General features: G+C 45.6%; 2 protein-coding genes across 4 annotated transcripts in view; both read left to right on the top strand.

Moving 5' to 3' along the window:
- Positions 1-375: 375 nt before the first annotated feature.
- acadl (acyl-CoA dehydrogenase long chain) lies at positions 376-8261 on the top strand. The gene is made up of 11 exons (XM_064309906.1): positions 376-565; positions 2315-2491; positions 3063-3200; positions 3412-3576; positions 5194-5260; positions 5387-5551; positions 5981-6082; positions 6286-6399; positions 6782-6909; positions 7303-7389; positions 7727-8261. Exons 1-11 carry the CDS (start codon positions 471-473, stop codon positions 7818-7820), a joined length of 1332 nt encoding a protein of 443 aa, XP_064165976.1. The 5' UTR covers positions 376-470; the 3' UTR covers positions 7821-8261.
- Positions 8262-9130: 869 nt separating this feature from the next.
- The window catches only part of kansl1l (KAT8 regulatory NSL complex subunit 1-like), a 29633-nt gene continuing 13489 nt past the window's right edge, over positions 9131-25274 (top strand). For 2 of the 3 annotated variants that reach the window (XM_064309905.1, XM_064309903.1), the window contains exons 1-5: positions 9131-10300; positions 10674-11760; positions 19518-19659; positions 20730-20882; positions 22683-22804. In XM_064309905.1, coding sequence (XP_064165975.1) covers positions 10739-11760; positions 19518-19659; positions 20730-20882; positions 22683-22804 — 1439 coding nt within the window. In that variant the 5' untranslated portion in view covers positions 9131-10300; positions 10674-10738. The remainder of the gene's footprint in view (positions 10301-10673; positions 11761-19517; positions 19660-20729; positions 20883-22682; positions 22805-25274) is intronic. The other variant, XM_064309904.1, reaches the window with a different exon arrangement.

The following is a 25274-nucleotide window of genomic DNA, read 5'->3' as shown; positions in this document are numbered from 1 at the left end:
TGTTTTTAAAAATGGAAGACACGCCATCAAGCGGCCAATTGTGGGAGGCGCGAGCGATGCCAGATTATTTCGTCGGACACTGACTAACCTAAACTCCTTTTGGAGCTAAACCCCTCCCCTTTCGAGTTAGACCAGTTCCATTTGGAGCTGATCCAGGCGCCCTCTTCCTACACTAGAAACAAGGACCAATAACAGTGGTCGGTTTAGTGAGGTCAGAGATTGAGCGAATTCGAGAGTATCCACTAGCTTGATTTTCTGTCCGCAGGAAGTACAAGAGCAATACATTGTGCTAACAGCCTGGACAAGCACGACCATCTTGTTATTTCCTCAAACATCTTTTTAGTAATTTGACTCGGGAGGCGGGTCTAAATTTTCGTTTATTGTGTTCGTTTAGTCAGTGCACTGTGGTCTCTCACTTCTCACTTTTAGTGTCGTAGGTGGGTGTCTAACCGAACAACAACAATAAAAACATGTTCAGCAGTAAAATTGTTAGGACCTGTTTTGGCGTGGTAAACAGTCATGTCCGGCGTCTTGCAGGTCGAGTATCCCTTATTGTAAATACGAGGTAGGTCTAATCTGGAATATCGCTTGCTAGCTATATTTCTAAATTGCACATAGCAAGTGAGTTTGTTAGCTCGACGATTTACTTAACACGGTGTAAAAAAAGACACATGGCTGTCTTAATCTTCCCTGACTTTAGTTTTAGCCATATTCTTAACGCTTATTCGGTTAACTCGTGATTATAAGGCTTCGCTTGGGGTAGGATATGAACTTTCACCAGAGGGAAGTTCACACGCTTGAAGTTTGAGATAGTTATAATCTATTCGAGGTCACACCTTTAAGATTGGTGATATTTAGCTAGCTATTGCAAATTCACGCAACCGTCAAAGTTTTGTTTTGTACGTTCATTTTATTCTACAATATTCTCTGTAGTGCTAGAAATCATTCTCGTATTGTTTGAGTTTGAAGGATAAATTAAAATGGTGTTTATTGTCTAGCGGTGTAAATATATTTAAACTTTATAGCCCAATACCTTGTGTGTTATATTAGACAAGTCATTTGAAGAAAATGTATTCGTAGGCGCATTAAGGGGTACAAAATGTTTGTTTTCATTTACACTGTTGTAGGCAACTTATTGAATTATACTTACGGTCCGCTCGAATAAACAAAATAGAAATATAATATACATTTAGCAATGTATTTTCTCTAAACTAGTATTGTTTCTGTTTATACCTGTATACCTGGATGAGTCTGTGTTGTATTGGATCACCTCTTATTGATTACCGCATCACAAGGTTAAATCCTAAATTTAGACCACAAGATTACTCAACTGGAACAACTGTTATAAAGTTCAGTGGTCTAGTGGACAAATGTAGAGGTTAAAGGCCTGCTAAGGTCATTGGTACTATCCTTGAATGGCGTATTTGATATGTGGATGTCGAAGATGCATATGAACCTTAAGCTTTTTTGAGGGCAAAACTGTTAGACGTTTTTTTGGATGCACACCACAATGCCTTTTGACAGGAGCAAATAATTATGTGCAATTTCTTAGATCCTTTAATATATCCAAAAGAAGGCCTGACTGTGCCCAGTTTGCAACTACTTTGAGATTTGTGCTCAGTGCATTGGGGCTTCCCACTGATGCTGTCACAACAAATTTCATCCCCCCTATTCACTTTCGGGGTTACGTTGTGCCATTACATTGCGCCGATTGGTCAGATCTCTCTATCCGAAGATTCAAATTCAAATAAGCTTTATTGGCGTGACGTATAAATACACATATTGCAAAAACATGAGTACAACAAACAATAAACATGTGAACAGAATACAAATTTGTTGGTGTGTATGTGTGTGGTTTTTCTGTGTCTTCGCTTGTGTAATGGCCTGTGTAAATTAGGTGAAACAGTGAGTACAATAATTAATATAAAAAAATATATCTCTCTAGCAAGATTCATAGGTCGCTAGGTAGCTAGCAAGAGAAATAAATAGCCAGCGAGACAGGTGACTAGCTAGCTAGCTGGAAGTGCTTCTCTTAGACTTTTATAAAAGCTTCTCTTCCTAGCTAGCCAGCTAGCTAGCGATCGCTCAATATCGTTAGCAACCAGCAGAGAGTGCTTGGAAACCACGCATGCAAGGTAGTCAAGTTGACGCTAACTTACGCATTAAGGGAACGTAACCGGAAACGTAACCCCGGAAGTGAATAGGGGGATGAAATTTGTTATGACAATGCCTCATTAATGGATATATGTGACCCTGCGGTACGAACAGGGTGTTGGCTGAGCATATGTGCGTGGGGTCTCTTCCTCCCTCGAAGGCTCCAGCACACCCAGTCTGACCATGGGGCGGAGCCTGGGCCCTTCCGTCCAGAGACCGCCTCCGCCAGGACGCTGATGGACATTGGCACTCGCAGGATCTTCTCTGAGGAGCACGACCTCTTCAGGCAAAATGTACGTCGCTTCTTTCAGGAGGAGGTGGTGCCACATCACAGCGAGTAGGTTACTCCAGCCCGAGCCTCAATAAACCTGACCAAATGACACGCACAGCACGTACACCTGCTTCCTCAAACGCCCTCTTGATTTATCTCAATGCCTTGCCCTTTCTCTCCCATATTTATTGGTAATTGTAATGCTTATCTAAGGTTATAAAACATAACCAATGCTAATCCACCCCACCCAAACCCCAAACAACTACTGGAATATATCCTCTCATTCTCTCCTTGTATTCACATATCTTTTTTATTTTCTATGGAAAATGTGTTTTTTATAGCTTTGTTTCCAATAAGGAGTGTAATTTTGCTGCTATGTATTTCTGGAGACTTTAAAAGACTTAATCAGGGGAACTCAGCATTGGAAAGGTAGTCTTCTTGTAAGATTGAATGTTGAGCACTTCATATGCATTGTCCTGTCTATCCCTGTCCCGAAGGCTATCTCTGTCTTGCTTTTCATCCCCCACCTCTTTGCAGTGTTAGGGGTGTCATGTCCACCTGTTGTCCCTGAGGTGCAGAAGTAATCTGTGAGTTTCTGGTGGCTGAACTCTTTGTTTATCGCCTCTCTTCGCTACAGATGGGAGAAGGCAGGCGAAGTGAGCAGGGAGCTGTGGGAGAAGGCTGGAATGCAGGGGCTGCTGGCAATTTGCATACCGGAGGAGCAAGGCGGGGTTGGGGGTGACCTGTTGTCTGCGGCAGTGGTCTGGGAAGAACAGTGAGTTTGAATTTGAAGTGTGCACTGACGTTCTTGGGGTGTCGGGGCATGACAGTGAAAACGAGCTCAGCTGTTAAACACGGTGAAGCCTGAACACATTGGCACCGCTTATAACCACAGCTGGTACCTCAGGACGGTCCCTGCCTCTGGACTTAGTGCAGAGCCCCTGCAATGCATGGGGGCCCTGATTGTCCTCTGCGCCTCTGTTCAGGATGTACTGCAACTGCAGCGGGCCTGGCTTCTCCCTGCACTCGGACATCATCATGCCCTACATCAGCCACTACGGCACCCCGGCCCAGATCGAGCGCTACATCCCCCAGTTGACCGCTGGGAAGTGCATCGCCGCCATTGCCATGACTGAGCCCGGAGCTGGCAGGTGAGGCCACCGGCCCGAAAGCGCCCCTGTTGACGTTTGGGGCAAGCACACCTTTGTGGATACGACTACAGGCTTATTGTGGGTGGATTACCCACAGTTTGTCTCATACTTTTGAAATATAGGCTATCTCTTACACTGTTTCAGAAGGTGGTTTGGTGTAACAGTGCATCTTGGATCACTGTCATCAAAGCTCTCTGCTGTTATGTCTTCGGAGTTAGGGTGGTTACATGTGAGGTAACGGACAAGCCAATCGGCTCTTAACCAAATCTGATGTCTACAGCCAGAAATTGACTGCATAGGGGAGTTGTATTTATGTAGAATTTATGTAGCTACATTTTACATTTATGTATTAGTCGTTTAGCAGACTGTTCTTATCCAGAACAGTTTACACTTTTACATGCGACTTGCACAACATTTTACATTGCATTTGCATTGCATCCATTTATACTGCTGGATATATACTGAAGCAATGCAGGTTAAGTACCTTGCGCAAGGGTACAACGGCAGTGTCCTACCTGGGAATCGCGCCTGCGACCTTTAGGTTAGAAGACCTGTTCCTTGCCCATTATGCTACACTGCCGCCCGTCCACCAAAGCTGTTGACCACTGGCATAATGCATGACATGACTTGTGATCATATTGCGGCTGTGTTGTGACAAGTGCAGTGTGGGATTGCGTTTCTCTTTGTGGCTATCTGTGTTGTGTTCTGAGTGGCAAGTACTGAAGTGGCAAAGAAGATTCATCATCAGAGCAGAGGGCTCTTGGCATGCTGTTCCTCATACCCTGATTGCCTGTATGCAGTTTTTCCCTCTTCAGCGAGCACTTGTGAGCCTTTATGGGTAGCTATTGAGACTCAATGGGAAATTTTAAGAATTGAAGTGAATAATGCAAACTAATATTTCAGGTTGTGGGATAACACATTGGATATGGATATATTGCTTGAGAGACCCACAGATTTTTCAGTTCATGCTGGCCATTTATTGAAGGTTTTGTTCATGTTCTACATGTTTGGTGTCATTCTTAGTGGCCTCTGACTATATGAATTCTTGACCCTTATTGTGGTCCTTACATAGACACATGCTAGCCTCTCCCTACAAGCTAAAGGTCTGACCTTTGAGTAAGGTACAGATAATGAAGTATTGGGCTGGGCCATACAGAGATGTAGCCAAGAGAGGGGTCAAAAAAATGTGGATGTACATGTAAAATATACATGAGCTCATCACAAACTGGAACTGCACATGTGCACAGAATGCACTATGTCATATGGCATTGGTCATTTCAGACTTTTTTGTTTAAGAAACAATGATGCGATGTCTTGCATTGTAGTTGAATTTGAGTCTTCTGATTATATTAAGCTGGAGAATGTCTCACAAATGGGTATCTACTATTTTTTAAATATTATTTTAATTTACGAATACCATTCTTTGCATTTATGTAGCTCTCTATTGTATTATGTCAGTGCTCTATGTAATTGTGCGTGTATGTTTAGGTATGTCTTTAAAATAAAAAAATAAAAAATAAAATCCATTTTATCATGCAATCGACAGTGTACACATAAGCAAATAGTTGACTGCTGGGCTGTGTTAGTTGAGCAGTTCTACTCCTCTTTTCCTCGCAGTGATCTCCAAGGTGTGCGGACATACGCCAAAAGGGATGGCAGTGACTGGATCCTCAATGGGAACAAGGTTGGTATGAGGGAAAAGTGTAGAGCCAACATGGAAGACAGAGCCAGCTTCTTGAAGGTTTAGCAGCCAGCTCCAGATGGAGCCATTTTGAGTCTGACCTTCATCAGTGATATCCTCCACCCTCAGGTGTTCATATCTAATGGCTGGATGAGCGACGTCGTTGTCGTGGTGGCGGTCACGAACCCGGAGGCAAAGACTGTGGCTCACGGCATCAGCCTCTTCTTGGTAGATGCTGGGATGAAAGGGTTCCACAAGGGGCGCAAGCTGGAGAAGATTGGCCTCAAGGCGCAGGTTGGAGAAACTGGATCCAGAGACCATTTATCCCCAGCAAGACCAATGTGTCCCTGCTTCTTCCTGTCTTAAACAAAGGAGTTCTGCTCACAGCTTAAAGGGTCACAATCATAGCTTCTTCATGAATATTCCACAGCAGGCTGGGATGGTACACATCTTGAGTCTATGCAAGTATGTGTTAAAAAATTGCTTTTTATCAGAAGTAAATAAGATTAGAAAGCAATTAACACCCTCTGTATCACTTATCATTCGTAAAGGCCTGAAAGCAAATAAAGTCCTTCATCTCATTAGTAATGCAATATCTTTGACTGAATTACGGGGACCCAGAGTTATAATGAGTTCAGTGGCTTTGTGTTCACATGACCACATCTGATAACATGCTTCCTCCAGTATTTAAGGCAGTGACAGTAACTTTCTCCTCCTGCTCAGGACACAGCCGAGCTTTTCTTTGAGGACGTTCGTCTCCCAGCCAACGCCCTCCTGGGGGAGGTCAACAAGGGCTTCTACTACCTCATGAACGAGCTGCCCCAGGTAAAAACCAAAACTACCCATGGTGTGGCGGTGTAGGAGGTTTAACAAGTTTTAATTAACTTTGGCCCCTACTCAACCCCTTCTTTAATAATTCTACCACTCTATTGCTCTGTTTCTCTGGTTTTTCTGCAATACTGGTACACTGCCCCTGCTGCTCCAGGATTTCTCCTCCGTGTATGGTGTTCTGCTGCTTTTCCCCTTAGGAACGGCTGGTGATCGCTGGTATGGCCATCGCAAGCTGTGAGTTTATGTTCGAGGAGACCAGGAACTACGTCATCCAGAGGAAGGCCTTTGGCAAGACCATAGCCCACCTGCAGGTGAGTCCTGCTGGCAAGGGAACCCTGCAGCCGGGCTCTCTTTCCCCAGGGAACTGGGCTTGTAACCATAAATGGTTACCAAGTTCGATTCCCAAGTAGGACAAAGCCATTGTACCCTTGAGTAAGATAAAGATAAAACCTCTGAGGAAAGATGCATAATCTTTTCAAGCTCTCCTCCAGAGCACCACTTATAACCACCCCCACGGGTCAGATCGACCTTGTGCAGCCGTACAGCCAGCTGTGTGTCTCCCTGCATGGCGGCCGGCCACAGTCTGCACTGCCACAGTGCCGATATGAAACACAGCGCCCTAACAGGATGAGCCACCCTGCAGCCCCGTGTGGCCAGTGTCCTTACTGTTTTACGGGGTGTTCTCTGGTACAGACAGTTCAGCACAAGCTGGCCGAGCTGAAGACAGAGATCTGCGTGGGCCGTGCCTTTGTGGACAGCTGTCTGCAGCTGCACGCAGAAAAGAAGCTGGACTCCTCCACTGCCTCCATGGCCAAATACTGGTGAGATGCGCATATGAGCGCCTGCGCACGCTGTCCCTCGCATATGCATGCACACATGCTCACCCTCACACGTATGCGCACACATGCACTCACATGCACTTAGCTCCACACACACACACACACCTGCACACTCAGACACACCCTCACCTGTACATGTTCACCCTCAGACATTCATAAACACATACAAGACCATGCATACATATGCATTACACACATGGAAGAGAGGAACACATGTAAGATTAGGAGAACTCGCCAATGTCAGGCCTTTGCTTTTTCTGTGCCGGTTCACTGACCTGCATATGACTTAGATTGATGGTTGCAGTTCCTGATCTTCATTTCATTGGGATGGGCTATTGTAATTGCAGCCCCTGGGTACCGTTTGTCTTTTTACAGGGCGTCTGATCTACAGAACCGGGTGGCAACGCAGTGCCTGCAGCTCCACGGGGGGTGGGGCTATATGTGGGAGTACCCCATTGCCAAGTGAGTGACAGCCAGCTTATTGTTGGTTACTGAAAACCTCCAACCAAAATGGGGGCATTGTTCTCACGGCTTCCCTTTGCAGTTCTTTCTGTTGGCAGTGTTGATGAAAGCTCTCAGAGAGCGGGCCTTTTATGAAATAGTACAAGCCCGTTGACTGGGGTGATGTGCCTAGATCAGGTGTGTCGTAGGGCCCTGGGGCTGCCCCTGTGGATAGGCAAAATGTTTGTGTCCCTGTGCATTTCTGGATCTGTTTGGCTCTACAGTCATGTCCTCTTGTTTCTTCTCTCTCTACCACTCTCTACTGTACCCCCCCCACCCCACCCCACCCCACCCACAGGGCCTTTGTTGACTCCCGCATCCAGCCCATTTATGGCGGCACAAATGAAATAATGAAGGAACTGATTGCACGCAGCATCATCAGCAAGAAGTGAGGCCCACGGAAGTCACTTACGCCTCAGTTCTGTGGTTCTGGTTTTTAGTACAGTAAGGCTCAGGCAAGGCTAGCCTCACACTGTGCTGTGGTTTTCTGCAAGCTAAGCTGACTGGATGTTGACGTGGCTTTGATATCGCTGTGGGGCTAACGCCAATCAAACCAGTGAAATAATCAAGCTTAGCTAGGCTGCTGCATTTCTAACTGTAAAAAACATTTTTCAAATGTTTTTATAAAAAATATTTAGTTAATGTATAACTTTTTATCGATCTGTTTCTGAAAAATGCACTGTATTTATCTAATTGTTAGATAATACAACCATGTTTTTGACTTGCATTGTTAATGAGGTCTTAGTATAGTCCTCTCTGGTGTTACTACAGAAATATTGTGTGTCAATGTACATGTTTGTTTTGCATTTAAACAAAATTCTGATTTTAATATATTCAGGCATCAGTGATGATATATTTAAAGAAAACACATTCAGTCTCCTTTCAGATGTTGTTGCTAGTTAAGAAACTGGCAAATGTGATCTTTTTTCTTTTTAATGTTTCTAATGACTTCTGTTTTATAATAGTTCATTTCTATGCCATGGAAACTTTTACCATGTTCTATAATATAAGTGATTGAAGGGCTCTTTCCATTGCAGTTGAGAGTCATAAAAAGTATATCCCTTTGACCTTCTTATGATACAGAACCACTTGGAACAAGTGTGACTAACTTCCCTTGTGCAGAGCTTCATTGAAATGCTTCCAGTTTTATGGAGTGATGATGGAAATTGCCATGCTGCTTCTTCTGTACCGGTGTACTACAGAGTGACCTTTAGATGGCAGTCTGTTCACAAACATTGAACAATGGTGCTTTTTAAAAAGGTTTATATGATGCTAGATGGCCGATTTGAAGTCATGGGGACAACAGTCTTTCAGAATTAAGATTTGTTACCTTGAAGCACATTTCATCTATTGAGCACAATCTTTTCCCTATTTCTGTGAAATTGATCATCTTTGATTACAGGTTTGATATTAACAATCACAGGCAGGTCGTTGAAAACGGCTATGGATTGTCTTGTGTTTCTGACTTGGAATCATTAGCTTTTGTAGCAAAGAGGTTGATAATACCTATGAACAATATTTTATGGTGGCATTAATGAAAACCATAGTTGTGTAGTTATAGGTATGTATGTCTAATATAGACACTTTACTAATTCTTTTTTAACTTTACAAATAATTAACTGGATGTATCACGCTCTGTAGATTTTCCGTCAGAAATAAATCGCAAATCATTGAGAAGTAAAACATTAACAATCCATGACTGTAAAAAGTAAACGACTGAAACCCATTATGTCATGGGAAACTCGAAGTGTGAAACTGTGAACTTTGATTTAATGGAACATTCACATTCTTTCAAAAAAAAAAAAAAAAAAAAACAGAAAAAAAATGTTACCTAAAGAATTTCTGCCTTCCTTAAGGTTGTTCATTAATATTTTTCGAAATTCGCCATATTTTAAGCGGCTCAGAACAGATGCTAAAAGCCGTGGCATTAACAGGGGTGTGGGGGGGATTCCAGAACTACTTATTCAGAGTTAAAGGACCTATTCATATGTTAAATGGCATAAATCTATGCAATTAACCCTTTCACAAATGTGGCTGTTGTTTATCAAGGACCTCGTATCCAATTTTAGTCTATACTACTAAGTGTAGCGTCGGGGGATTTAAAAAATCATAGTATCGGTTTCATTCGTTTATTTTAATAAATTGCGTATTTCGGTCTACCGTGTAAAATGCATGTCAGGCATTTGTGCGGTGAGCAAATGTGATGATAACAGTGGTTGTGTTTTATTTTTTATCGAGTTTGCAATACAGTTTTTAGCGACGTGGAAACATTTTCGTTGAGCAGAAGAAAAAACCATTTCAGTCTGTTACACATGTTAGCATGCAGCATGACCATATTTCTGATCGCCACAGAAGGCTGAGGAGAACCTGCTCAAACGCGTGGTCATGTAATAGCCTTGTTTTCTCAGAACATAAATACTTCCCTCCCTGTCCGCCTGATTGGTTATTGTGTATTGACTAATCCATATATGAAATAAGCGCCATTTTGGTTCTAAGCCTGAGCTGTGCATAGTAAATTGGAAGTCTGAGGATTGAGCCAAGCTGTTCGGAAAAACGGACAGTTACCTGGGCTGGTCTTTGCCGCCAATTTCTTATTGGTCTACGTCAAATAATATTTACATAGACACACCCACAAATAGTTCCCTCCTCCGTGGATGAGGAGTTCGCGGACAAGCTCAGTTCCAGCGGCAGTTGCTAAGAAAGCGAGGGACAGAGGGGCAGTAGCTGGAGGCAGGCTCCTAAAATAAACGGTACATTTGGAAGTTTTTGGAATAATATACATCTCCTGAAAAGAAGTGACAGGGTTTGAAACTTCAAAGTGATCAAACACAGGATTTTGCTTTCTGAATACTACGGATCAGTCACGGAGAGAGTGAGTAGAATGTGGTATCGTTATTTTCAAGTTGACTGTTGGTTTTTGTATGTTCTGTGCCCGCTCGGGATTTCATATCTCGGGACTGATTATGTACTGGTCAAACATGAGAGAAACGAACTAATTTAACTTGATCAACCAGCAAAATGTCAGCTACATTTTCCTTGCCAACAGATCTTTCCTTATGAGCATTGATCAACCCATTACCATTTCCAGCACTGCAATTTGTTTTGAACAAATCAAAACTGATTGAAATATGTTCACTTAAAAATGTATGGCAGATCAGGGTAAAAAAAATAAAAATATTGATAAATGAAATAAACTGATATTATTATCTCATTAACACTTGGACTGAATGGTCGTGTTTTCTTAGATACAGGCACATGTAGAGTGGCACCATCTGGTCACTGAATAGCTGTGTCCTCTGAACCAGAGAAAATGGCCCCAGCTTTGACAGAGACGGCCACGGACGGCCATGGAATCCACCTGTCTTCCCCGCTGGGGTCCAGCGGCATTGACCTGGACGGGTCCCTCTTGGGCATGGAGCTGGACCCGCAGCAGAAGCTGATGGAGGATGATTGCTCCCAGACGGCCTGGCTGAACCTCACCTTCCTGCCCTCCCCTGACGCCTGCTCCAAGGACGCCCTGGAGCTCCAGACTCCATTCCTGTCCCCCCTGGTACAGTCCTCAGGGAGCTACAGAACCATGCTCCAGTCCAGCCCCGGGACCCTTCTCAACCTGCTCTCCCTGAACAGGAGCCTGGCCAGCCCTGTGTTGCCATGTTCACAGGGCCTGGAAGCTTACATCCTGTCTGGCCCGGAGCCTGGAGGCCAGGGGGCAGCACGGGCTATCCGGGGTGCGAGCCCAAAGCCCCCCCTGCCAAAAGAGCGCTGCCTCAGGGGGGCGGAGCCCCTGGCCCATTCTCTGCTCCTCACATCTCCATGGGTCAAAGGTGAGAGGGAGCTAGGCTGGCCCCAAACCCAGGCCCAACCCAAGAGCGCCGAACCGAAGCAGACCGCGCTGGTCCGGACGCAGCTGTGTCGCTCCCGGCAACACGCCCTGCTGGGACAGGCCGCCCGGGTCCAGAAGAGGCTGCAGGCCCTTCTCGGGGAGCACGCGCTACGCCACTGTGGCCTCCAGTTGGGCAGGCTGACGGAGGCGCTCTCCGGAGACCGCTCCCTCCCGTGGTCACGCTCGCCCACCGAGTCCAAGCCGTTCCACACCCCCGTGGGGTTGGAGATGGACGAGGAGGGGGCTCTGTGGAGCAGCCTTGCCTTCTCTCCTCCCCCTCAGAAGGTACCCTCTCCCCTGCAGAAGTCTGCAGACATCCGGACGTTCGTCTGTTCCGCCCGAGCTGTGGTGGGCGGGGTGCGGAACGCCCTGGACTCAGACGCCACAGACAGCAGCTCTGATGAGGAATGGGACATCGAAGGGGCTCAAGGATCCAACTGCCTGCCTGTGTAAGTCAGTCTGTGTGCCTGTTTTATCATCAGCTGATTGCTAATGTGACATCACCATCATCATTCTTTGTGAGAATCCTCTTGTGCACCTGTGTAAGTCCACTTGTACACTTAAGTCCAGCTGCATGCATGTGTGTACTGGGTAGTGTGCAAGTGTACTCTTGTAGAGGGTATTGTGAAGACTTGTGGAATTTCAGCTGTTTACTTAATATGAGGGTGCAGTACATTATTTTTTTGTGCATCGGTAAATTGTGTATTTTTGTAGTCCTATCAAGTTTGACTTGGTCAATAGCTTGAATTTTGTTTGAGCTGTGTTTTTTCTGTGTTTGTGTGGATGTCAAATTTGTTTTGGGGTAGCCTACAATATTTACATTATTTAAGTGTGTAGCACTTCATACTTTTCTAAAAACACACTGGAGATTCCTTTTGCCATCGCACGTGAAAGGGTGTTTCTGGTAATACTGTCCATGCTACACTGTGACAGAGTTTTAAATTTTGTCTCAGAAAAAGGTATGTCTGGGAAAAATCAATATTAATTGGTGTCGCTTGTACACAGGTAAAGAATGGTGGCCTTTATGTGCCAAATCTGTGGAATTAATGCACAGCGTAAACTGGCGCAGTTTTTACATTGTTTTTTAAAAATATCATAACTCAGTGATGTTGACCCACCAGCGCAGATGACTCAGAGGGGGCTTTGGGGCGGGGGGCAGGCTGGCAAGACGCTGCACCCAGAATACCTCCGCCTGATTGGATCTCCTCTTTCAAATGGGAGAACAAAGGGGCCGGGCCGTGCTCCCCGACCGCCTGCGTCTTGGCAAGGTTACGCCGGCCCGGCTCCCCCGGCCCTCTCCACGGCCACTTCACAGGCACTCGGCGCGCCCTCGTCCGCTGATTGCAGTGGCGGGAAAGCGCGGCTCCTGGTTCACCTCCCCCTTTCATCTTCATCTCTCCGCTCTCTCCCTTCGCCGAGCAATCAGGGCCCTGCTACCAGCGCTGGCCTGTTCATCCGTCCCTCAAAAAAGAAAAAGAAAACAGAATCTTTATGGAGCTGCGGTATTCTCCTCAAAGTAGGCTACATGGAGGTTTGCAGATAGCCTGTATAAACAGGGCTGTGCGTGGAGAGCCTGCTGGGTCTATGTGCGCTCATTTGCGTGTGCGTGTTCTCTCGTTCATGTGTGTGTGGGCAGAGAGATTGGAGGATGGGGGCTCATTTCATCAACCTGCCGGGGGAAAACTGCATTAAAGGCCTCAGCCAATCACCTTTTTTGTTTCTAAAGTATGTCTGAACATGAGAGCTAGAGCCCTGAGGGGGCATACACCTTCAGTAATTAGCACTTTTTGATAGACTTTTTTTTCACTTCTCTCATCAATGACTCTTACATTGATTCCATTACTCAGTTGTCATCAATGCTTGGATTGGAGCTGGCTGATAACAGTTAAATGTCCTTTTGTAGCATTATTGACACAGTGTAGCATTAGCTATTTAAACTAGCTACTTATTCCACATGATGCTTTGTTCTGCTCTTCTCGGCACTGCTGTATTTGCCTTTGCATGGCTCCTAACACAAGCCTGAAAATGACATACCCATAATTAAATCGTTACTGTTTTTGAATCCTTTTGACTTTGACAGGCATGATCCTGGTCTCTTGTGAAAGGGGACCCTTGGGACCCTCTGTCTACTGTGCGGACTACTTCTGTCACGTGCCCGGACGTCCATTTCCATGCAGGGATGTGGTTGGTGTGGGGTTAAAGGTTCACTTTTAGACCGCTTTATTTTGGACGGTCGGCTTTCTGTTAAGATCTAGGAGGATGCAGTCTCCTGGACGCCATGACAGCTTGAACAGCTGCGAAACGCAGTAACAGGCTTGGAGAACAGCCTGGCATGTTGTGGTTGAGGGACTCCACCCTCTGCAAGTCGGGCTCTTCACCCCCGTCCTCTGCCATCCAGAGCCAAAAATAAATGTATATATCAAAATATTTTAAAACATGAAACCCAGAATACAGTGATTTTATGTGCACATTTGCATGACACAACTCACCAGGACAACAGAAATGGTTGAGTATAAAATACAGACGATACATTTGAATGTTGTTTTGTTGTACGGTTGATGGTGTTTTTCTCTTTCTCCTGCTGGCCAGAGAAGACTGTTCTGTTGTTCTGTGTTGCTGTGGATTCCTGCAGAGCCACACTCCAGCAGTAACAACACTGAAAGTGCCGTCGTCTTCTTTTCCAGCTCAGAGTAAATAAACTCAGGCTTATGCAACGTCCTCCCTCTAAGGATACACCCTCTGAGCTTTGTGTACCCTACCAAAGCCCTGGGCTTTCTGTGTGTGTGTGTGTGTTTGTGTGTGTGTGAGAGAGAGTGTGTGTGTGTGTGTGTGTGTGTATGTTTGCTTGTGTGTATTTGTGGGTGTGTGTAGTGTATTTAGAGTATTTGTGTGTCTGTCTGTATATGTGTATGAGTATTTGTGATCTGTTGGTATGTGTGTGGTGTGTATGAGTATTTCTATATCTGTCTGTACGTGTGTGTGTTATTAAGCTGAACTAGTTAGGCTGGAGCTGACCAAAAGCAAAGCCCTTTTCATATTCTGAGTGTCATACTCTGGTTCAGCCCGGAACCTATCATTTATTTACCTCTGTGAGCTGGAGAGGAGGAAGAGCACTTAGTGTTCATTATGAACGAGGTCACTTTTCAACCAGGGTGCTTACACAGGCCTGGGAGTCTAGAAAAAGGAAGAATTTTTATTTGTGAAATGTGCAGGTGCCTCATTCAGGGTCGCCTGCATTTATGGGATGAGAATGACTTTACTGTGACCTGTGAGGTCTGTCCGGGAACACCCCCACCACCGACCGGCCCCCTGGTGACGACTCATCGCCAGGTTACCAGACGCTCTGCCCAGGAATGCTGGGATGGTAGGGTGGTGTTTTCTCGAGGAGAAGGGGGTGGGTGATGGTGGTGGAAACTTTGTGGTCCCTGACTCTTCCAAACAAACTGCTCCAAGTGACAAAAGGCTAAATGTTTATGTGTTCTGGGAAGGAAGCAGAGAATGACTGGCTGTGGTTTGTTTGGCTAGATAGGTGTCACCAGCTGTGGCAGGTTTGTGTTGAAGGCCTCCAGCTGTGTTACTCTGCCCTACGCTTTGGAGTGGAGTGAGTAGGGGTTCAATGCTGCTGTGCCCCCCCTTTCTGAGTCTACAGCGTTCGGCTAATTCCTTTGCTGTATACTCATCTGCTTTTTGAAAGCTGTGATCAATTAACAGTGGGTTGCATTGTACTACTTTTCCAATGTAGAGCTGGAACAAACTGGCCCTTTTGAACAGTAGAGCTGGAACCAGGTTGATGTTGGAGCTGGCCGAACAGGCACGGGACAGTTGCTTTTCTCAAACACTACAAAATCTTTACACTTTTATTGAAACCTGAGTTAGTAATCTATAGACAAATTTCTTGGTAAACCTTTTCATGTCTGTTCTGTTTGCCCCTCAGTTTTAGAGCCGACCGGAAATGGTCTTTATGTCGCTTGCCAACCCTGTCCGCAGCTTGCCTATAAGCAAACCTGAATCTATGTCAATCACATTCTGAAGGTTTATTTCTGATTTTGCGTCAGGGCTCTACAGTGCTCCCATTTGCTCCCAAAATTTGGTGCATTAGCGTGCTCCTAAATTGTTCAATTCATGAGCAGAGCACGTGCGCTCTTTGGAAAGACATTTTAGCGTAGAGCCCTGAGTGTAATGCAGAAGTTAGCAGGAACAGTCCGGAAAGCGAGCCGGTCCAGCTGCATCTGCAGTGCACAGTGGAAAAGCAATATGAAGAGCCATCTTGCCTGGGCCCAGGTCTGCAGTGGCAAAGGAAAGACCTCCTTCCTTGAGGTATGGGGAAACAGCACTGCATTATCGGTGAGTGGGAGGAACCGAGCAAGTGGGAACCTGTCGAGTATTCCCGGGTTTCACTCTGGTTGCCAGGGCCTTCCAAGCTAAATCTGTTGAGGGCTCATTTTTTCCGTGTTCGTTACTAGGCGGCAAGGAGAGGAGTTAAAATCCTCTGTTGGAGATCAGTGTCAGTCCACCCTGTGTACAAGCCAATGATATTCCATTACAGGCTGTGGCCTTTTTTTCAGTAAATGTTTTGCATATGTTCACAGTTAAAGATCTCCGCTGTTCTCTTGCACTTTAAAAGAGAGCACAGATTCTCTTTTGAAAGAATCCCCAAACGACCCATCATGTGTAAGTAGTCCCTGTGAGACAAACAAGATTTCCAAATGGTGATGGTTCAGCATTTTGGAGGTGACCAGGGCTGTGAGCATCTTACTGTAAATCCTGGTGTAAAAAAAAAAAAAAGAATCAAAAGAGTGACTATGGGTTTTCTACTTCTTTCACCTACACAGATGAGCTTTGGGGCATGGGGTGGCGGGGTTGTGGATTTTGGTGTGCGGGTGTTATTGAGACTAGGGTTCAAAAATAATTTTGTACCTTGCAAATCTCTTTGCTTCGAATTTTCCACTTGGAATGGTGCCCACTTGCTGCAGCCGTGAGCTGTTTGTTTGTGTAGTGGTTAGGAGGGCCTGTGATCGCAGAAAGAGCTATCTGTCCGTGCTTCCTGGCATGTGTGGGCGTGCTCGACGGTGTGACTGCGCCGTAAATATTCCCGGCATTTTCCTTTTTAATCAGCGCGGGCCTGGAGGCAGCGGCGGGTATTGTGTGTCTGTCAGAGACGGAGCTACGTGTGGGCATGGGCGCCGGGCCATTGTGTCTGCGCAGTGCGTTAGACCGACTGCTTATCATAACAGGAAAGACACAGACGTTCAGGTGTTTCATTTCAGATGGATTTCTATTTCTTTTGCGTGTGCCTCATGGATCAATTTTGGGTTCTGTAAATTTTCTTATCTCAGTTGCATCAGTTGATTTTCTATTTTCTATTAGTTAATAAAGTAGTTTTGCAGAAGTGTCATTGAAAGTCTGTTTTCAACTGTGAGAACTTGATGATTTACATACAGAAAGTAGAAAATCTATTTTGGTCACCGTCACCGATAGTTTCGAAGCAGAACATGGCAGGGAGACCAAATGTGTTTACATAGTTCTCAGCTGGATTATTTGTACTTGTATGAGATCCCTTATGTCTGGCTTTATTTGAGAGGCATCAGTGTGCAGTTCAGTCCCTTTCCGGACATTTTGCGCGTTCCCACCAGCCGCCACAGATAACCTTTCCCAGCTCTGTTTGAAGTGGGCAGCTCCTGGCATTCCCAAGGTTGCATTGCAATACCATGGTAACTGATGCGTGAAACAGCTTGCAGAAGGTCACTGGCTAAAGGATAGTAGGATTTTCACTGGTGTAGAAATGTAGCCAAAGTTTACAGATAACCCCTTTTACCTGGGCCAAGAAAAAAGGTTCCTTTTGGCACTGTCCCAAATCCTTTCTATCGAAATCTTGAAAATCTGTCATGCTGCAATCTGGGGAAAAACAAATGCCACAAACTGTTCTTTTGTGTTCAGAAAGAATGTGCCTTCAATAAGTGTGGATCATTGGTGCTTAAGCTGGAGTGGAAATAACCTGGGTGCACCACATGGGATTTCAGCTATGCCAAGCAAATTTTAAAGGTCAAAGCATAGCGTGAAGGGCGCAATCAACCAAATGACTTTTGCTGTTGTGTAGCACCTGTGGCCCAACCATGTAAAACTCTCACGTTCAACAGAACTGCGATGCCTTTGGAAAATAAACGAGGAGCATGCTCATTAAGAGAAGCACTACTGTGAGCGATTTCACTGCCTTGGCAATCTCTGTTAGACTTCCCATGCTGATTAGTGTGAATTAATTAGCTGTGAATTAATCGTGTTTAAGTGGGTAGAAGAATTGATGGAGATTGTTTTGTTTAAATGGTACATTACATGGAGAAAGCTAAAGGAAGGCTATGGCTTTTTTGCATTTTGATTTAGTATGCTGCCCTATAAGTAGTAGCTGTACTCTTCCATTATAATCATTTTAATAGTGTCAGAAAGCGTACCTGTTTTACACATTTTTTAAATTGTACTTTCTATGTCCTTTATATGAAAATGAAAACAACCAAACAAAAAAAGTCAATAGGTTTACAGCATTCCAGTAAATTCTTTTCCTCTAGGTGACTTGGAAACAGTCCAGACAAGCAATAAAACAGGGCCGGAAGCCACCGCTCCCTGTCGATGTGGAGATTGAGTTGGGTTGGGTTTTGTCAGGCCACTTGGCAGTCTTACCCCCGAGGCAGCGGTGGTGCTATGTGGGTCTTGCTTTTCAGAAAGTGTCAGAGTCGTCTAGCGGTCCAGACCCAGTAGAAATGTAGCGTCTGACAAGTGTCGTGTCAAACTCCTGTTGGAAATGTTGAAGCACACTTTTAGACCTTAAGAAATGTGTATAACTTTTCACATGTGGTGAAGCCACCAGTTGCTAAACTGGAGCAAAATACAGATTTTAAGGATGAAACAGTGGAGTGCATTAATAATGATAGTGTTGGAGATGAATGCTTGTTAAAACAGTGACCTCTATTCACAGTATTGTGTTGTCCTCCGTGGCTGTGGGTACAGGGAGCTGTCATGTGCAGCGGTTTAGGAGAGAAATAAAGATGTCAGGCAGGAAGTGGAGATGCATTCTGCCTCGCTCTAATCTAGCGTAAGAGGCAGCACTGACGGGCGTGGGTAAGCACAGAGGACTGAGGAGAGCAGGCTCTGGGTTTGTGACTCAGTCTGCTGGAGTGCTTTTCAGCACAACACCAGTTGCCCTTGGAGGAGGGTCTTGACCAAACAAAGAAATAGCAGGCTGTAGCTAAAGTGGCAATGGAATTTCCCCTTTTCAGCTCTTGCCGGGAGAAGTAGTTTCTTACATGACTCAAGTTTGCGTCAGCTCCTTTCTTTCCTGCTCTGCTTCTATTTTGGATTTCGAATTTGGATCCGATCTTCCGCTTTTCATTGTAAATTAGGTAAACCCTGAAAAAGAATGTGCCCCGAGCAACGATGTGTGTTTTGTTTTGTGTGCTGGGCCATAAGAGCGCTGAAAAGCTTTCATTATGCTCGCCGGTGACCTGTTTGCAGACACGGTGACAGCATGCCCCCGCTTTCCCTGCCAAATCTGTCGCTGCCAGATTCAGATACGTAGTTAGTGGTGCTCTCCGGTGAGGGGAATAGGGCTATAATTGAGGTAATGGCAGAAAGGGGGGGGGGGGGTGACCTATTTGCTGTGATTGGCCACGGCTATGCCTGATTGAACGACGAGGCCGAGGCTTCCGCCAGCGTGAGCTCGCTCGCTGTGGTGCTTTAACAATCACCATGGTAATTGCCATAAAATATTCTGAGTATTATCTCTCAATTGCTCGCCGCCGCTGCCCCTGTTCCCCTCCCCCCTCCCCCCTCCCCTGAGCTCACTCGCCGGGCCATGCCGCTAATCGCACGCCGTGCTTTTATGCCCACGTTCCACTGTAGGTGATTCTGTTGGGCTTCTGCGGGATCATGATAATTGAGCGGGCCTTAGCCCTGCACAGTGATGTTTGATTCATTAATTCATTTTCAGCCCCCCTCCCCTCTCTCTCTCTGTCTCTCTCTCTGTCTCTATTATTAGCATTGTCTATATTAGCATTGGAGAAGATGTCCAGGATTGCTAAAAGCATTTTATGAAAATAAGATACAAGCCCCCCTGTGTATTTAAGTATACCAATGGATGGAAAATGAATGCTTGTTTCACACCTCTGACCTCCTCTTTCTCTTTCTCTCCTTCTGTCTCTGTCTCTCTGTGGAGCAGGTGGCAGGGGCGTGAGTGGAAGTGGTGGTCGGAGCGGGCGGAGATCGGTAGCCGGTGGACCTGGCTGCAGGTTCGAGTCTCGGAGCTGGAGTTCCGGATCCAGCAGCTGAGTGACCTCCAGAGGCAGATCAGCTCCACTAAGGTACGGCCCGACTAGCCAAACACCGCTCCCTCGCCCGACTGCTCTCTCCTCTTTTCTGCTTTGCTTCAGGCAGGAGGGAAGAACAGAGGGAAGCAGATGGAGGTAGTATCGCAGTGCAGACAGTGCCATGGCAGGGATCAAACCCCCAACCGTGCGGGGGATTAGTATGTGGCTTGAGAGTCGACCACGGACTCCGACACGTATCTCAGCGGCTTCATCGCTGTTTACAGCCTGATCGACCAATCATAGATCTCTGACTGCTTATGCCAAGTGTAGACTACACTATTTTCAAAATACCAAATTCGCTCTGCCGTCACATTACACAACATTCTTTCTTTTAATCTGTTGTCTTGCCGACGTAACAGTGAGCACACTGAACATTTGAGGGCGTACAAGGTTCGCAAATTATGAGATCTTTCACTGGGACGGACCCTGACAAAGACCATCTGATTCCAAAACATGTTATTTAACATAAACACAGGCGTGAGGTGACCCCTCTCTCTGGTTTCCTCTCGCTCCCACATTGGCTGTTGCTCATCGTCGTTCTCACTACTTGTCGTACATTGTTCGCACAACTAGATTGAGTGCCGATAATTTCAAACGTGCTTGAACCGAGCGTGCTTACGTCTCAAGCCCTTAAAAGGGGAATTTCGCATTGTCACCTGGAGAAAAATCTGTTTTCATTCACTAACCTGCAAATTGCCTGGATGGTTAACTTGTCATCTGATCCCAGCCCATCTAGAAACAAGGATCAGTTGGTTTGCCTGGACCCTGCATGGGCCTTTTCTGGGTGTTGTAGATGAACACATGAATGTGTTTCCTGGTGCTGTAGAGTAGACGTTCCTGTGTTATGAGTATGACAGGGTGTCAGACGCGCCTGCCCGCGGGGTGGATCTGCTTTCTCTGGCAGGGGTTAGTGCTGTTCTTATCTGCCTCGGCTGGCCCGCCGATAGCCGGAGGGCTCCAGAGGTAAATTAAGGGCTCGCTCTCCTGTCACACGTTTGTTTCCGAATGTAAACTCCCTTGCCTGTGAGCTCCCAGATAACCTGTCCCCGCCTCTCCGCCCCCAGGGGGGCGTGGTCTTGGCGGAGACCCCCAGCGGCCGGAGCCACCAGGCGCTGCTGGCGGGGGAGAGGGGGGATTGCGACTCCCGCGACTTCACCTCCGACCCCGAGCTGGAGCCCAGCAGCCCCACACGGCTGCTGAGGAACATCGAGAAGCAGGTGAGCCGGCTGCTGGGAATGCTGGGTAGGGAGCAAAACCGCCTGATTGGTCAAACACCCCGCACACTTCTCATGGTGCAGGGAGTACACATAGTAGCATAAAGTCCATAAATCAAAACGGAAAAACTGGTGCTGCTGCCATTGAATTAATATTTCCATTTTCTCAACTGGTGTTTGGCTTCTTGTGTTTGCGTGGGTATGTGCTGTATATATTTAATATTACGTTTGTATGGACTTGCTGTGGTCATGCTGCAGTTTGCATCAAGGTCATTTTTAGCTCATTTGGCAATAATTTGGAAGCTATTTTACCCATTAGTGCTTTCAGAATGTTGAGTGGAAGAAGATAAGGTGGCTTTCAGCTTTATTATTTAAAGGATTTATTTGCCTCTGGTGTCAACACCCAAACAAACAGGCTTTCCACGGGGAGAGCCAGAAGAATGCCCTCTCATCACATTGGTGAAATAGAAACTAAATATGGGTTTTAAATCAATACCTATACAGTCTTTTTGGCATAGCAGAGGCTGCTTTCAGCTATTTTATGTTCCCACAAATGCACTGAAATTTCTTGATTTTACGAGAGCTTTAATTTCATAGTTTCTTTACATTTATATACCACCTGTGTGTAAAGGAGTCAGAAATACAAGGAGTGCAGGGTAAGTGTAACTCCCGTATACTTGTATGCATGTGAACGTGTGCTTACCGTGAGCAAATAAAAAATTCAAGGAAGTGTCTAGCTAGTTCAAGGAACAGTCAACTTTGCTAAAAACCCTTCAGCAGGTGTGTAAATCCTCCAAGTGTGAATAGGACCCTTATTGATTAGAGATTAACTGTCATCCTCTCTGACTGGTTGCTCACTGTGCGGAATGCCCAAGCGACGTTTGAAAAACAGCAGCAGCGTCTGGACAAAGAATTACATTTGAATTTGAACAGGGATTCGGGATCTGTCCTGTGCCATCTGGCCGGCAGTCGATTTGACCTTTGATTTGTAAGAAGTAAATTCATTCCGGTCACTGTTTAATGGAGTCGTGATGGAAATTTTTAGTATTTGAGCTGAACTCTTTCTCCATCGCTGACTTAATTTGGACCAATAGAAGCAGTGTGCTTTCCAGACCTAAGCCATTCAACTGGGAGTCGGTCCAGTCAGCCAAGTCTTTCCTGAGGAAGTCAGCTTGGGTTCTCCAGTCGTGTGTGTGTCATTCTGAGATGTTTGGTAAGGAGTGCCGGTGTGGAGAGGTCACCTGCCGGTGTGTGTGCTGGCCATTTGAAACAAGACGTTTCTTTTTGGGTGCCTCTGTGGCTTTTGTGTGCGGCGAACGCGGACATGTTGGGTCTGACAGACGCAAGGCCCTGCTCTGCACCCGAGGTTACGCTCTCTGCTGCCCAAACAGCGCTCCTGGATTACCAAACGCACGGGCGAATGGGTTGGCGGACGGATGCACGGATGAGGAGATTTGCAGTGTGTGGGTGGGAGTAGAGGTGGAGTAACAGAGAGATAACTCGCCTGTTTGAAAGATAGGCGAGTCGATAGATGCACAGACAGATGGTACAGACTGATGAATAGATACGCATCGATGAAGAGTAATTTGTGAAGTGTTAAGAAAAGCGTTTCTTAGAAGAATGCGTGTAACTCCATATGAAGCGTGTTCAGGTGCCGGGCCATTTCAGGTTATTATGAGCGACCTGTGCATCCTGTGCTGCCTGTGCCGTTTAAAATCTCTCATCCTGTGCTGCCTGTGCCATCTAAAATCTCTCATCCTGTGCTGCCTGTGCCGTCTAAAATCTCTCATCCTGTGCCCACAGAGTGCCCAGCTGACTCGGATTGTCAACAGCCTGATGCCTCCCTTCGGATTCTCCCCTTCCTCATCGCCTACGTCCAAACCGCCCTGCCGGTGGAAGGGGCGGAGCAAAAGGAGCCTGAGCAGGTGAGGAAAAAAGACCCAAGCCCTGAGCAGGCAGCCCTATCCTCAGCACAGTGCAGGACCAATTCCGTGCATCCGTACTCTTGTACACAAGCCAATCAGAATGTACCATATTGCTGTGTGCATGTAATTGCTGAAACTCTTCTCAACCTCTGTGACCTAGTATGAAATATAAAGAGCTCAATAATGTTTGGGACAAAGACATATTTTTTTCTTGATTTGTCTCTGTATTCCACAAATTTAAATAGGTAATCAAAAAATCACATATGGTTAAAGTGCATATATTTATTGTGCATATTTTCACCATTTAGAAAATACAGCATTTTCAATATGTAGCCCCATTTCAGGGTATAATGTTTAGCACATATTAATGTTATGTAAATGAAAGTAGTCATGTTAACTACTTTGTTTCATATCATTTGCTTGCAATGACTGCTTGAATGTGTGATCCTTAGACATCACCAGGTGTCGAGTATCTTCTCTGGTGATGCTCTGCCAGGCAGCCATTTTCAGCTCCTGCTTGTTTCAGGGGCTAGTTGCCTTCAGTTTTCTCTTCAGCATATGAAATCGGGTGAATGACTTGGCCTGTAAATCATTTTTCACTCCTTTGTTGCTTTAGCAATATGTTTGGGATCATTTTCTTGCTTTATGATGAAGCGCTGTCCAATGAGTTTGGAGGCATTTGTTAGAACTTAGTATCAGTTTAAGCCGGTACTGTAGCACATAAGAGAATTGGATTCTGAACATGAATTGGGTTTTATCACCTCTGATGCCGCTGGTGGAAGGGTTGAGCAGACCCTTCGCCCTTAAAGGGAAAGAGGGAGAGAATGTGGCGGCAGGTCTCTTTCCGGCTGAGCGGAGTCGTGCCAGACTGCAGAAAGCTCATTTAATGGAAGGTCAGCATGACTGGGCTGATCCCAGCAGGAGAGGGGGTCTATCAGAATACGCCCTGTATTTTGTGTCCTGAGGGGCGGATAAATCCTAAATCCGATTGCTTGTCCTCTGGGCCGCCAAACAGCCAGATCTGGTAATATAGCACATACATACTGGTATGGTGGTGTACGTCTCAGAAGACAGGAAATGAAATTGATTAGCCCTAACGCCTGTTCTCAATCGAGGTGTATCAGCACAGATCTTTGACAACTGCTGCAGCCCTCTATATGTCTACTGTACGTCAAACAACATGTACTCACCACTGGGCTGATTGCGTAAGACTCACTCTTCTCTCAAAGAGCCTAATTCATACTCTTCAGAGTAGTGACAACCATATGAATGTTTACACTGTGAGGAATTCAGACTGATGCCAATAGTGTGTTGCAGTAGGCTATATGTGGCAAGGCAGTAGGCTAAGCTGTTTGCTGTGTAATGCAAAGGTACTTGCCATTGGCATGGGATATTACAAGCTAGGCAAGTTAGCTAGATAATGTAAATGTTATCCAGCTACAAAATTAAATAACATTTAATTTGATTTTTTTTAAATGTTACTCCCGCCTACCAGTCTAATCAGAGGAGAACCAATTTAAGTTTATCCTGGAAAAACGAGTAAGTAATCTTACTGCCTTACTACTGGGCTAAAGACAATTTACTGGTAATCTCCAGTGCTTTGAAGCATCACATTTTGGCAGTCTGGAACAGTAAAATCATAGCTTTGGGCACATAGATGAAAGCTTTGTCCACCCTGCTGAGCTGAGAATGAGATTGAAATGTTAGCTGAGAGCTCCTTGGCAGACCAAAAGCAGTATTAATATTCGGGATGTGTCATTTAATTGAGTTGGCTTCTGTCTGTTCTTTGGTTGTCAGAATGAAACAATGAACTCTGCTTTATGTTTCCTCTGTCACTGTATAAAACTGTATCATGGGTAGGTTAAAGCTCAGTGCAAAGAGATATGTTCACTCACCCTTTCAGGTAGGAAAAATAATATCGATTCATTATCAGGTATTTATGCAGGCTTCTCTAGCTCCCTGTAGTGAGTATTGTTGAGAAGGAGTATAATTAGTTTTTCTCTTAATGCTTAACATTAATTAGCAAGCGATTTACTACTGATTCAAGATATCATGTAGGGCTTCTGTCATCAAGTAATAAAACAATATAATACTGTGTCTCGTCCCTAATCCATGCTGTTTCCAGTGCAGTGATATTAATACATTTTCCAGTGCTGTGATATACAGGTCGGAGCGCACATGACACTTCCTCTGTGTCAGCCCTCTTGGCCCCCCGGGGTTGCTGGGGTAACGGCCTCTTGGTTGGATGCTTCAGAGCGCCTGCTGTTTTTGGCAGAGGCAACAGAGCCTCTGTGCTTCTCCCGGGCCATTGTGGACCCCCCTTTTCAACAGGGAGCCTTTGGGAGTGTTTCAGACCCTCGTTCACACTTAAAGAGGACAGGGGGTTGGTTCTGCATTTTCTAGAGCTGGCTTCCTTGCTGCTGATTTCCCAGAGTACTCTGCTGTTGTTACCAGTAGCATTACGGCACGT

This window comes from Anguilla rostrata, chromosome 15 (assembly GCF_018555375.3).
Source record: "Anguilla rostrata isolate EN2019 chromosome 15, ASM1855537v3, whole genome shotgun sequence".
NCBI classification, from domain to species: domain Eukaryota; kingdom Metazoa; phylum Chordata; class Actinopteri; order Anguilliformes; family Anguillidae; genus Anguilla; species Anguilla rostrata.
This window is presented reverse-complemented; position numbering and strand designations above follow the sequence as displayed.